Raw genomic sequence first — 15,294 nt, 5'->3', positions numbered from 1 at the left:
TGGTTTTGTGGTCCAGAGTCACATATGGACATTACATTGACAGTCCTTTCTGACATAGTAGCAGAAACATTTTTTATGTATTGCTGCTTTGAAGCTACAGTATATGCATTGTTAAAAGTGCCTTATGTGATTTTGCTTCAACACCTATTAACTATGTTTGTTGAACATTACCTGAAATAATCTGGATAAATCACTGCATCCTATCTGTCACTAATTCTAAATTATAGACATATTGCAAAACTAGAGCTTGTTTATCACTCATTCTTTAGCAATATTTGAAAAAAGAAAAGAAATAAAGAAAAATGAAGTGCTTGACATGTCCCTTTAACCATAGCAATATTCCTGCTTAAATTAAGACAGAAATTAAAGATTTTTTAACTACTGCACTTACACACGTTGCTGTAAATACCTTATTTAAGGGACTTGGAATCCATTCAAACATTGTAGCCTAACAAGCGGCAACCTCCAGCTCTCTCTTTTGAAACCAACACGGAAGTGATTTAGACTGCAACTCATCGAATGGCCGCTAGAGACTGGCTGCAAAATGGAGTCCACGCCATTGAGTCCCCATGTTAAAATGCCCAACTTTTTTTTTAAACAAATTTTGAAATATAGTAATGGATTACAATAAACCAAAACTGATTAAGACAACTGTTAGTATGACAATATTTACACAACTATCAATACTATCAATTACCAAGCAAAGCTTAATTTTGTTCAGTCTGTGGTGTAAAATGGTTACATTAGAATTAAAGACTAAACTAAACACTTAAGCAAAACATGGTTAGGTAAAAGAATAATTTGAATAATTTTTGGTCCCAAAGTTTTTTTTAATCAATTTTACTGATAGTCCACTGTATGAAGAATTTTTGGGTAGAATGTGTCACAGTTTACTTAAATGAACTATAGTGACCTGCACCCACTAAATATATATATATATATATATATATATATATATATATATATATATATATATATATATATTTTTTTTTTTTTTTTTTTTTTTTTATAAATATGCATCAGAACTAACTCCCACCAGAAAGGCACAAAGTCAGTGGAAATCACATTCTTATTTCTTAGAAATAATTTATTATAATTTACAGAGCAAATGTACCTCTCAAGAGATGCAGTCAGATCATAGTTTAGTACAACATGAGATCATGTGCTTGAACTTGGTACAAAAAATAATAACAAATTAAAAAATATAACAATAAATAATATATAAAAAATACTCTTGAATAAAATAAACCAGAAGACTTACATTTATATATCTTACACCATTTTGTTCAGAGGCAGAATACCATTAAACTTGTCACAGTATATATACAGTAACACCATAAAATCAGTGTGCATAAACAAACATCTCATGGAGAATGAAAAGGTATGAAAAGAACATGTTTTACAGAAAATATCAGTGGAAAAAGCAACTGAAGAGTGTATTGTGTTATACATTCAACTAAGAATCCACATTTGCAGCTTACTCTAGCTAGGGACATACACCTAACCCTTGAAAGAGAGTCACAATATAGTTACAGTAAAATTCAACATTCATCATTCAATACCCATTTTGCTACTACAGAAAAAATATATATATATATAATGCTGAGTGCTTTAGTAAATATTGCTGCAAGGGCTCTAAGCACTTATAAAGAAAAGTCAGCCAAAACATAGGAACTGAGATGAGAAAGTTCGTATTTTAACAATACTTAAAAAATGTACATACATATTACATGTGAAACATTTAAACGAATACAAATATAGAAGTTTAGGAGTATATAAACAATTTTTGAGTCACTTGAAGCACTTAAATAACTTCAAAGTACAATTCAGCATAGTTTGGCAACCACAGCATACCATAATATCAATGGCACAGCATTGCAGATATAAAAAAAATATACCAGTCCGAACTATGATGATGTGCACCAGTCTCTGCTGCTGATAGTTATGCAGACAAAAAATGGCATGTTTGAAAGTCTTACCCTCAGAAATGTTTCATACCATGAAAACCTCTGCCCAGTGAGAAAAGTTCAGTCAGATCTTTTAGAAAGTGCAGTTCACTTTACTGTTAGTTGATCTCCTCTTCTTGGTGCTCCTCACTGCTCCCAGAGACTTTTCTCAGAGTTTTCATTTCATGGGATTCTCCAGTCAGCTGGTTCATATCTATACTGGTATGCTTTGTATCAGGAGTCCTATTACAATGTGTCGACATCTGCAATTAGAAGAAAAACGTATTCATGTGACATCTTTCTATTGCCGTCCACTAAATGTCAGTGTATTTGAAATTATTGTATTAATTAACCAAACTCATAATGTAATCATAAAAACTCACATGAGAGGACTCTGTGTTGACAGATTTGCCTGAGATATTAAAGAGGAAAAGATTTGTTACAATTGATCAGCCTCAGTTAATGCATAGATTTGTCAAAGGCATCATGATTGATGATCACATAATGATCAAATCCATTTAGGTCATACTCACAAGATGCAACAAAGGATAAAATCAGCAGTGCTACAGTAAAGAGCCACTCCGATGGAAGGACAATGACTCTTAAATCTCCTACCAGACGTACACCATGAACTGTGGAAGGAGATTCATTTTAAATAAACAGTATGTTTTGATCCTATAGGAATGTCATTATAATGTTGTGTTCACTCACCTGCTTTCATGATCAGTTCTGTCATCAGTGCAGCTGAGTTTACTAAAACAAGACCAGCTGATCCATACAGAAACAACATCTTCCTCATGCTGAGCTCTGAAGGGCAGAGTTAAAAATTTTTGTTAGTTTATTAAGGAATTGTGAATGAGTGAACGAATTAATGATTTTAGACACAGCGACAGTTTTCTGATTGGCTTCAGTGTAATAATCTCTGGCAGAATCACAACACTCATCCAGACCTTAAGCTTTGTGAATGAGAAGGAAAAAGTAGGACTGAAAAAACAACACATGAACGAGAAAGAAGCTGATCGGTACTTTACTCTGATAATGGACTGCGACTTCAGAAAATGCGAGCACCCACAAGGCTTGAACAAACCCTGCCACACAGACCGGTCCTGCATCAACTGAAAATGAAAGACAAAGCAGGAAAGTCTTATTTATTGCTGCACACTTGCATTTTTATCATTTAAAAATGTTTCAACTTTTAAATATCTTTAAATATTTAGAAATATAGTCATACCTTCATTTCTCAAGAGCGTAATGTAAAAATACATCATTACTCCACTCATCACAATCATCATTGACCATATTAATTTGTATAGAAAATGTAGACCTGTAGATGAAAGAAACAATTAAAACATGCTCAAGAATAAAAATAGTTACTGGTCGGGTTTAACTGTGACTTGTGAAACAGCTGATATAGATGTAAACTGATTTTCTATTGAGGACCACAACTTGTGAAACACGCAATTTTTGATCTTTTATTGATTGAACAAAGAGACAGAACCAGCACTGACACTTTTAGATGTACATTCAACATTAACTGCAGTGAAATATAATTTCTCATACTTACACCTTTGACCTGCTTTACTTTTAGTCCAAAAGAAATAAGACACCCAGTGAAGTATTGGAAGAGCTGTAATGATGAACACTTAAAAAGAGAGAGGCAGTTATTAGAGTAAAGAATTAAAACGTCACAATAACTGCATGACTGGCTTCTTCTTACATTTTTAGTTATGGTGAAGTATGTGTAAGCTGAAATGTTTCTCAAGCATATTAATCAGTTCATTCTCAGTCTCTGCTCAGGTCTAAAATCTTCTTGCTCACCTGCTTTGGAGTCAAAATGAGAGTAGAGCAGAAGGGCAAGCTGTAATGAAGGCAGCAATGAAAAGCTACAGGTAGCTATAAACAGTTGAACTTTGCTGTACATCCTTCTGCATAACTCTCCAGAGAATGACAGCACCTTTTCTTCTGACAATTCTACAAAAAAATAAATAAATAATAATAATATATAAACAAATATGTGAATTAAATATCAAGATATCAAATACATTTCACACTGCATACAGTGCCTTGCAAAAGTATTCACACCCCTTCATTTTTTTCACGTTTTGTTTTGTTGCAGCATTATGTTAAACTGCTTTAAACTAGTTTTCCCCCACATCAATTTACACTCCATACACCATAATAATGACAAAGCAAAAACCATTTGTATTCTTACCCTTGACTCAGTACATAGTTGAAGCACCTTTACAGCCTCAAGTCTTTTGGGTATGATGTGACAAGCTTTGCACATCTGCATTTGGCAATTATCTGCCATTCTTTGCCTCACCTTTTCAGCTCTCAAACTCTGTCAGCTTGGATGGGGGATTTTCTAGAGTCATAGTTGTTCCAATCGTCTTCCATTATGGATAATGCTTCTGTGAACCTTCAATGCAGCAGATTTTTTTCTGAACTCTTCCCTAGATCATTGCCTTAACGCAAGTCTGTCACTGAGCTCTACAGGCAGTTGACCTCAGGACTTGGTTTTTGCTCTGATATGCATTTTCAGCTGTTAGACCTTTTCTGAGAGGTGTGTGCCTTTCTAAATCATACTCATTCAAATGAATTTGCCACAGTTTAACTCCACTCGAAGTGTAGTAACATCTAGAAGCAATATGAATGCTCCTGAGCTAAATTTCGAGTGTCCCAGAAAAGGGTATGAATACTTATGCAACGGGATCTTTTCAGTTTTTTATTTTTAATAAATTTGCACAAATGTTAAAAACCTATTTTTTGCTTTGCCATTATGGAGTAGGGAGTGTAGATTGATGTGGGAAAAAGGTAATTTAAAGTAGTTTAACATAAGGCAGCAACATAACAAAATGTGAAAAATTTTGCAAGGCACTGAATATTTACCATTGTTTGAATGTCAGGTTTGAACAAATGTTCTCTTCTATGGTCATAAATTATCAAAAACAATGTGAATGAAGTGGTTGTGTAAATTAAGGTCAAATTAAATTTCAAAAAGGTGAAATATGCAAATTCTTCTATACTGTACTGAGATTAACTGTACAGTTTCCTCTATTAAAAAAAATGCTGTTTGAAAAATGTTGAGACAATGCATTAAAACAACATATCCTCGTCTTGTGAATAATGCTCCATAATGAATGATCACTCACGTTTAATGAAGAGGAGACACATCAGGACAAGTAAACCGATGGCGACTGTTCTGATGACGGTGCTGATGTTTTCAAAATGTTCCGCTAAAAGTACTGACACACAAATATATATTATTAATTTAAATATTAAGATAAGTTTTTTTTTTTGTCAATTCAAATACATTGGATAAATCAACTGGACAAGCTTAGCTTTAACTACGGTTGAATTAAGTGGATTTACCTGAATACAACACTGCCATAAATGCTGCATGATCAGTATGTGCAGTCATGATATACTTCAGGATTTTAGCTGCAAAAAAGTTGAAAAATCATGTGAAACACTAAAACAGTTTTAAAACAAAAATTAATTACTGTCTAATCCCTTTATGTATAGATATGACAAATCTCAGTAGACACAGATGTTACGTAAAACCTGAATATAAGAGTGTTACGATTTATTTAAAAAACCAACCTGGAAAGCCTGTGGCTACTGGTGTAACCCAGAACAACCTCAAAGGCCCCAGAATATAGAGCACACAGCAAGAGATGGTCTCATACAAAGAACCTGAACACACATTATTTTCATGATAAATTAAGTTGTAAGGTCTATGTTGGATTTACTAATAGATCTCAGAGAAAATAGTCCTGATGAAATACCTTCAATAAAACGCCAGATGACTGAAGCCAACATCATAGTAATCGACGGGCAAAGGAAAAGACAAACTTGAAGACACAGCCTTTTGTCTACAATGGAGATACATACCAACTCCAGTTAGAAATTTAAATAATATTAAAAATATATAACTCAATACATTTTTGAAATCTATTTCTCCTAAAAAAGCATACCTTGATTTTCTGATCTGGAGTAAACAAGCCAGCAAAGCAGAACTGCAAATCCAGATGCAATAATGCAGAGAATCAACAGAGTTATGTGTTTCCAAGTGAAACCTGTGAACACACATCAGATACACAATAGTGTAATGTGAAACGGTATGCAAGTAAGTGGCTACATGGAACTCAGGTATTGAATTTTGGGTGAGCCAATATTTCACATTGTTGCTGCCATATCACAATGATACAATGTTTGGAACCCTTGAAAGTCTCATATACAGTACATGAGGCTACCTTAAGATTATTTGAGTTACCCTTTCTAAATTATTTTACATGAAACTCATTAGTGGTAATATGAATATGAACATTGCAGTTCCTTAAGATTTATGAATACACATTTATTCAACGACTATATAATTGTTAAAAACACAAGTTTCCCTGATTCACATTTTTTATTATTATTATTTTGAGTTACTCACCCAGGTGCACCAGTTCTGCCGTTGCATTGGCTGAAAGTCCTCCAGCAAACACTTGACACATGTAAACTCCTTTATCCTCAGTTCTGACACTCTTCAGTCTGAGAGAGAAGTTTCCTTTGAGGATTTCAGTCGTGAAGAACTCAACTCTGTCTCTGTATCGCTCATCTGATGAATCTGATAGACTCTTATTGTTTTGGAAGAGCAGAATCAAAATATGTCTGTCTTTATCTTTTTTCTTCCATGAGACCAGCAAATGCTCTAAAAGAGAAAGAACAGATGAAATATTACAGAATGAAATGGCTGAGTTTTAAATTCTGATATAGGACTGAAATGATTCACACTCACCAACATCTTTTATTTCAACTAAAGTTTTGTCAGCAACCTGTTGACTATAAACTTTACATCTGTAAACCCCTTTGTCTTCAGCGCTCACATTTTCCAGTAGGAGGGAGAAGTTTCCATGTTGAATCTGATCAGTAAAGAAATGAGCTCTATCACGATAATCTTTGTGCTGGGCCTCTGATTGACTCTCACCATCTTGATACAGATGAACCACAGTCTCTGAGTCAGTTTTTTTCCACAACACTTTCACTGTCTCTGCTACTAAAGGCGTCTCAACATAACAGGGCAAAATGACTGAACCTCCCAGAGGTACAACCAGAGGACCAGAGGGACCTCGAACAATAAACCCAAGGGTACCTGCATGTTTGAGAGAGAAATAAATATAATTATTGTTATAAAATTACAATAGACCTAAATATTAATTATACATTATTACATTCATTGTTTCACAATGATTTTTAGAAATAATAGGCTACGTTGTAAATTCCAAGCATTGAAGACTAATAATTGAAGTGGTTTAAGGGGTCTGACATTACACAACAAATCAAAACAATAGCCACGCGGTGGACACAAACAGGAAGTAGGCTATGAGGCTTTAAATTGACATTTAAACTTTTAATTGTTAACTTAGATGATTAAAGGTTAATAAAGGACACGTGATCACTACTGAAAATACCCTTTGCCATATAATCTGAAGAGAGTGTTATACAATCTAAAGAGAGTGATGAAAAATCAATTCGTTCTACTTCCTGAAGCATTAAATATATATTAAATATAAACAAACAATACATACCACAAAATAATATGAAGATGAGCATCGAACCACAGCTAAGAAAATACATATTAAATATATATATATGTATAAAATACATATTATACATTTTCGATTGACATATAAAGGCGAAGGTGACCCTGAATGGGACCAAAAATATATGGAAGACGGGTATGATGTTTGGTTAAAAATGCAAACTGTGTGGAATGATAAACAGGGTATTTCACTGCCAAAATCTGTCAGGAATGTGGTACCGAAAAAGCCGACGGGTAAGAACGAGAAACTATAGTTAGACGAAGCCCAGTCCAATTTGCAAAAAAAAAAAAAAAAAAAAAAAAAAAAAAAAAACGACCAAAGCGACTCAATTTACAAACAAACTCTATCCAGTCTGTTTCCACATTCTCGCCATGCGCGCCGCCGCCTTATCCTGCACCCGCACCTGTCGTGCCCGCGCTTACTTACGCAGCTCGCCGCGCGCCCCCAGCAGCGCCCGTCGAGAAAATAAATGAAGCTCATTTATGGATACAAAACTACAGGGCCACATAGAGATAACTTCGCCGTCCGTCTCGACTTTGAAAGACATTTTGAGCATGTTACCAGAAGTGGACAAACCATTACACTTCGTGGAAATGTTGATAAAATTGTCGTGGCACAGCCATTTCACTGGCGCAGATTATAAGTTCATAATAATGTCAAAAATGGGTAATAAGTCTGATGAGACGCGTCTGTTCCCTGCCTAAAACCAGAAAATGATCGACCTAAATGTGTGTGTGTCCAACACACTGATAAAGAGTCTTGCCTGGCTAAGACAACCTTGAAGATAGATAAAGCCCCTATGTGTGTGTGTCAGTCTCTATCTGCACTCAGTCTCTGTCTGCACTCCATCGAGAGTGTTGAAGCTGACTTCTGCTGATGAAACTGCAAACTATTTTCTTCACTAAACAACAGCATCTTGTTGAAACACTTATTGAGGCCTCTTGTCTATCTTGCTCGTTAGCTATAGTAAAAACAAAGGGTCACTCGAATTTATACACAGATGAGGCTACAGTAAGTGTAACTCACTGGCTGACTTAAATGCAAAAAGGGCTGCTCAAGAGGGGCCTCCAAGCCCCCATGTTAATATAGCTGTAGTGTCAACCTCAAAAATGACGTCGTCAATGATTCCAGATGTTGACCTTGTCGCTGTCCAAAAAGCAGCAGCCGATAGTGACCATCAATTTTGGTCAGTTTTTTCTGCGTCTCAGGGACCTGATGACCTCTGGCATGACAAAGAGGGTCGACTGTGTTTACCTACGTCTGTTTTACCGTTTCTCGTCCGCGAATTTCATGGTATCACTCATCGCGGCCGAAGAGGGGTACTAGATACAATGCGAGGTCTATTTTGCGTCGACCAATTACCGCAAACGGTTAATGACATTCTTGACAGATGTTTAACTTGCGCTAAAAATAATATAAGCAAACCTCCAGCAAAACATCAACACCTGCCGAGGCCTAACCAACCGTTTACTGAATGGCAGGTTGATTTTACACAAATGCCCAAGAGGGGACCTTTTAAATACCTCTTGGTGCTTCTGGACAAATTTTCTAAGTGGGTAGAGGATTTTCTTGTGCCAAAGAAAACGCCAATATGGTTGTGCAGTTTTTAACCAAAGAAATCATACCCAGATATGGTATCCCGGTATCAATAGATTCCGATAAGGGCACACCTTTCACATCAAAAGTATCTTAACAAAAGATAAGAAAAGCAATGATTAGTATGAATACATCCTATTGGACAAGGGTCCTTCCAATTGTCTTAGCAGACCTAAGAATGATGCCTCAGCCAAATTTAGACAACTTATCACCCTATGAGGTGGTAATGGGCCGACCTTTCCCCATCCCTTGGCGCCACGGAATGGTAGGGATAGGTGTGGTGTTAACTGATCATATGTCTGAGTACTCTGTAGGCCTAATAGAAAAAATTAACTGAGTTCTGGGAAAGGGTTAAAATGAAACACCCTGAGATCCCTAAAGCTAACTCACACCCCTTTGAAGTGGGCAATCAAGTATTGATAAAGAAACTAAAAACCGGGGGCCTTAATGACTCTCTGTATGATGGGCCTAGAGAGATACTTGCGGTGACCAGAACTGCTATTTTAACTGATCTTTTTCCACAGTGGATTCATGCAACCAGAGTGAAACCCTTGAAATGAAAAACAATGTATTACATGTACTAACTGTTTTTGTTTTCCAGAGCAATAATGTGTATTGTCCTAGCTGGACTCATGGTACCCAACGCTTCAAAGGAAGAGGCCAAAAGAAACCTCTTCTGGCAGTATGCCAACTGGACAGCGCGTCAACTGACCAATGAATCATGTGTGGTGTGTCAAGAATTATTCCGCACCACAATAACTGTATCCTTGAAACCATTTGTCTAGAACTATGAACCCCCCAATTTTACTGTGTTCTGTACATATTATGCAGGGGAAATGTATGTATGGTCTCCTAGGTGTGTAAAGAGGGTAACAACACCCTATACTGATGAAACTAAACGGTATAATTACTGTTGTATGAATGAAACGTGCAAGAAAGAAGGTAATGCATCAAGTAAAAATGAAACTGAAACTGTTGATGTAAAAGTTAGCCTTGTGTTACCAGAAGGTTTTATGTTTCCTTATTGTTTTAATGGGACATCAGGTGAAAGCGTGACAGGTATAAGTGCTACAAATTGTAAACAAATAATAAACCAAGGGCAGGGTATAGACATGTGGCTGCAAAGCTACTATCCAAGGTTCGAGAGGGGCTCATGTGAGAAGAACACCGCAGCATGTGCTAAGGGAAATAATAGAACTGTTTGTTACACCTCCACGAACACTGCCTGTGTATCACTACTAATGTACTGTGAGTCCCCCTGGCCAGCGAAAGGTGCAGTGCTGACTGATGACTGGTACTGGTACTGTGGTGAGGACACTGTAAACAACACTTACAGGATGAACTGGACAGGCCTCTGTGAACCAGTGCAGCTGCAACATCGTGTGACTGTTATGCATACACAACGTGATTTGTCTTTCAGGAGCAAACGATCAGTGGACAACGAGGACGTCCCTGATGAACATCATACGAGGTCACACTGGACTCGGTTCTGGAAGTCTATGGTACCTCAGTTCGGCGTCTCTGACTTACTGAGACAACAGGACATCATGCATTATCGACTGCCATCATTTGTTAACAGCACCACAGCTGCACTGGTAGGGGTACAAAGCGAGCTGCGTGCACTGAGACAGGTGGTCGTGCAGAACAGGTTGGCCCTGGACATGCTTCTTGCCCAGCAGGGAGGGGTTTGTTCTGTTGTAGGTGACAAATGCTGCACATACATACCTGCAAATGATGAGGGATCAATTGGCACTGCTGTAGCTACTATGAAGCAGATCTCATCCCAGATATATGAGGATGAGCTAAAGTCTAGAACTAACAATTGGAATTGGGGTATTCTCTCTAGCCTATTTGGCACGTTTGCACCTTATGTCTCAATGATAATACCGGTATTACTTATTTTGTTTCTATTGTGTATTTTTGGTCCATGCATTGTGAAATGTTTCACACAACGTATGTATACTATGGTGTCTGCTATCTCCGCAGGATATCGCCCACTGCCACAGAAGGATAGAGAAGAATCCAGACTCTAAAGGAGAGTCTGGAAGAGGGGATTATAAGAATTAATGTGTTTTTCATTAATGTGTTTTTCAGTGCAGTTTCCTTGAGTTAATATTTTGTAGTTTTGTTCTTTGCAGTTTACTTCAGTTAAGAGAAACAGTTCGTTCTGGGAATGTTTTGTCTGTCTGTTTCAGGGTTATCTGTCGTCAGGAAATCAGTTGAGTGCGGCTGCACTATCTTCCTCTCATCCTTATAGTTGCCCTGGATCATCTGTAATTTTCCTTCCCATATGTAGAAGTATTTGCTTAAATGATATGTGAACCCCCGCCTACATGAAGGCTTGTAAGGGTGCTGTATAAAAGATGGGACTGCCCCATCTTCTTTGGTGGATAACAATAAACCAACTTGTATTTGACTTTGGTGTGTTGTTGTCTATCCCAAGCGCTTGTTGCTGATCCACTCGACAGACCTGAGAAACTGCAGTGACCCAGAAACGAGGTTCTAACAAATGTATTCTTACGAAACGTTCATTATTTCTGGTTTAAATTGAAACGAGTAACAGGTGAATCTACTGTACAGCGCGTCATGTCTGTTATGTTTGTGCAAGTACTGCTCACTGCAGATCCAAATGGCCTCCAGCTCCACCTCTGAGTGAACAAATGGGTGGAGTTAAGGTTAGGGATAGGGTAAGGGGTAGGGTTAGGGTGTGGTTAGGTGTCTATCTCCACCCATTACCTCCGGGATGCACTTTTTTCCAGGGGTTTCAGTACAGCGTAATCCAGGGGTTTTCAAACCTGTCCTGGAGCCTCCCCTGCCCTGCACATTTTGTATGTCTCCCTTATTAGGCACACCCAATTCAGGTCTTGCAGTCTCTACTAATGAGCTGATGATTTGAATCAGGTGTATTAGATGAGAGAGACAAGCAAAATGTGCAGGGCAGGGGAGGCTCCAGGACAGGTTTGAAAACCCCTGGCGTAATCGATACTGCGTCACCAGGCAGGCGTGGCCTATTTGAGAATTTGCATAGGTCACCGATCATGCGCAGTTAGGGAAAAGCAATTTGCTTCAAATACCTCCACTATTGCAGGGGTTTCGTGCACTTCATAATTATATTCATATACGGTATCTTGAAATACCTGTCCAGGATCGTTTATATTCATATACAGTATCTTGAAATACCTGTCCACCATCGCAGGGGTTTCGTGCACTTCATAATTATATTCATATACAGTATTTTGAAATACCTGTCCACGATCACAGGGGTTTCGTGCACTTCATAATTAATACCTGTCCACGATCGCAGGGGTTTCGTGCACTTCATAATTATATTCATATACAGTATTTTGAAATACCTGTCCACGATCACAGGGGTTTCGTGCACTTCATAATTATATTCATACAGTGTCTTGAAATACCTGTCCAAGATCGCAGGGGTTTCGTGCACTTCATAATTATATTCATATACGCAGGGCCGCTGCTGGCCAAATGGGTGCCCTAAGCAGAAATTTACTTTTGTGCCCCCTCCCCCAAATATTACGGAAGTTATTTTTGGTCAATAAGGTAAATAAAGAGCGAAACAGCATCAAGATCAAGAGCAAGAGTTTTATCAACAAAAAAGAGTTACCTCCAATGGCTATGATTTTATTAATACAGTTGTCTGATTGATTTAATTATCTCAGAATCATACAAAAGGAAATTAAGCAGTTTTACTATGATAAAAACCATGGTTATCTGCCTTTTTATCTATCTTTCTATCATATCCATGCTTGTAAATTGTGTTTTATAGAATATATAATATTTGTATTTGTCTGTATTTTTTTAAATATATTTTTATCCTGTGTTTTTTACCTGTACATGCACTGTACATGTGGCAGTTTTGACAATAAAGCAGACTTTGACAATAAAGCAGACAAGGGTTATGATGTCCACATATTTTTGTTGAGAAAATGATAGGAAAGATTATGTGGACATTTTAATTAAATGTTTGGTCAATATTAAACAAGGAATTTGATCATCATGTAAGTGTAGCAACTGCAACCAGGCCTTTGGTGCCCTTTTCAGGCATTTCTATTAAAATTGTAATGTAAACTGTTAATTTTGTATTAGATTATGTATTTTAACACTGTTATTTAATGACACCATAAGGTCATTATTAATCAATAATCATAATTGCCTCTGTGTTTTAATATAATGCAAGTCATTTTGTTTACTTAGATCTGCTTGTATTCATATTAAGAAAGATGCCTTAGTCGTGAAATTATTACCGACATTAAAACACTATTAACGTCGACAGAATAAAATAAAGTTTCACAGGATTATGAACGTACCTAAGTGATGCACGGGCTTCATCTTGGGCTTTTTTTTTCTTTCGTTTCTCGGCGCCGGACTGTTGATGTCTCTTTCCAGGACCAGGCATATTGTTCATCAATTATTATCATCATTTTTGGCCAAAACAGAGGTAAAGGCGCGTCGCTGCGCGTCATCACGTGTGCTTACTAGCCTACTCTGCGTTCACAGAAAATGCAATATATACATTTATATTTTTGTTTATTTGTATATGTATATTATTAATATTAATTTATTATTATAATAGGCTATATAAAAACTAAAATAAATAATAATAAAAATAATAAAAAAAATTTTTTTGAGCAGCTGGGATGGTGCCCCCCTGGGAGTTGGTGCCCTACGCAGATTGCGTACTCTGCGTATAGGGAGCGGCGGTACTGCATATACGGTATCTTGAAATACCTGTCCAGGATCGTTTATATTCATATACAGTATCTTGAAATACCTGTCCACGATCGCAGGGGTTTCGTGCACTTCATAATTATATTCATATACAGTATTTTGAAATACCTGTCCACGATCACAGGGGTTTCGTGCACTTCATAATTATATTCATACAGTGTCTTGAAATACCTGTCCAAGATCGCAGGGTTTTCGTGCACTTGTTAATCATATTCATATACAATATTGAAATACCTGGCAACGATCGCAGGGGTTTCGTGCACTTCATAATTATAGTCATATACAGTATTTTGAAATACCTGTCCACAATCACAGGGGTTTCGTGCCCTTCATAATTATATTCATATAACGTTACAGTGTCTTGAAATAACGTTAACGTTACCTGGCCACGATACCGTTGTAAACCATGATTTATTTTCGTTAATAGACGCTACACGTTTTACATTTCTATAACGGCTGATTATTTGTTTTCGAAAATCGTTTTGATTTAAGATTTTAAAACATAAAAATAAGCTGTATGACTGTGTTGTCCTTCATTATCCATCAGTGCTGATCCTAGGTTTTGAAATGCCCGCGCAAAAAAACTGACTTACTGCGCATGATCGGTGACCTCTCTTAATAATTTTTTTTTAGAAAGGGGCGTTTTCCCAACGCCCCCAGGGACGCCCATTTTACGTCGTGGTAATGAAACCCCTGGAATTTAGTGAGTCCCCATTACCTCCAGCGAACACATTTTTGCAAGATGCTGTCAAGGAAGTGATGCGTTTGTGGCGCGACCACAAACTTCGACGTTTTATTCTACACCGCAATAAGTCTTTATTTTATGAAAATTGGTTTAAATATAATATTATTTCTTTATTGGATATGATGGATAACCATGGTGACATTCTCAGCTATAATGATTTCTGTCTGAAACATGAATTTGTATGTCATCCTAAAGAGTTTTATACAGTCGTAAATGCCATCCATAAAAGTATGGTCTTATTGATCAAAGGAATTCTGTCTCACTATTCCGTGACATTCTCTTTTCCATCTCTGTGTTTGGGTCCTTATTCTATTAGAGATCAAAAATGTACCAACTTATTAATAAGAAGTGTTTTCATTAATAGACTTTCCCCAAATCGACTCAGACGTCACCATATTTTTTAGGATTTTGATTCAAAAGATTTAAAAGAGATAAGAATAAGTTACCTCCCTTTTCCAATTTTCCCAAAAGTAAAAGAGCTTCAATTTAAAATAATGAATGATATATATCCATCAAAAGAATTCCTTAGGTCAGTATTTAATATTGAAGAAAATTCTTGTCAATTTTGTGAAAATGATATAGAAACCACTGAGCATATTTTCTTCAACTGTATCCATTCAAAGCAGTTTTGGTCTCATTTAGAAAATAGAATGTCCTGTGTCAATAT

The 15,294-nt window shown here is 36.8% G+C and overlaps 1 protein-coding gene across 1 annotated transcript in view; it reads left to right on the top strand.

The window, feature by feature from the left end:
- Window positions 1–11,518, top strand: part of LOC141332094 (cytochrome P450 2K1-like) — a 393,810-nt gene extending 382,292 nt beyond the window's left edge. Inside the window, exon 10 of the mRNA XM_073837192.1 lies at window positions 11,329–11,518. Within this exon, the coding sequence (XP_073693293.1) occupies window positions 11,329–11,356 (28 nt within the window). The 3' untranslated portion in view covers window positions 11,357–11,518. The remainder of the gene's footprint in view (window positions 1–11,328) is intronic.
- The last annotated feature ends 3,776 nt before the right edge of the window (window positions 11,519–15,294 follow it).

This window comes from Garra rufa, chromosome 1 (genome assembly GCF_049309525.1).
Source record: "Garra rufa chromosome 1, GarRuf1.0, whole genome shotgun sequence".
Taxonomy (NCBI): Eukaryota; Metazoa; Chordata; class Actinopteri; order Cypriniformes; family Cyprinidae; genus Garra; species Garra rufa.
The sequence above is the reverse complement of the archived record's forward strand: the minus strand, read 5'-3'. Positions and strand labels throughout refer to the sequence as shown.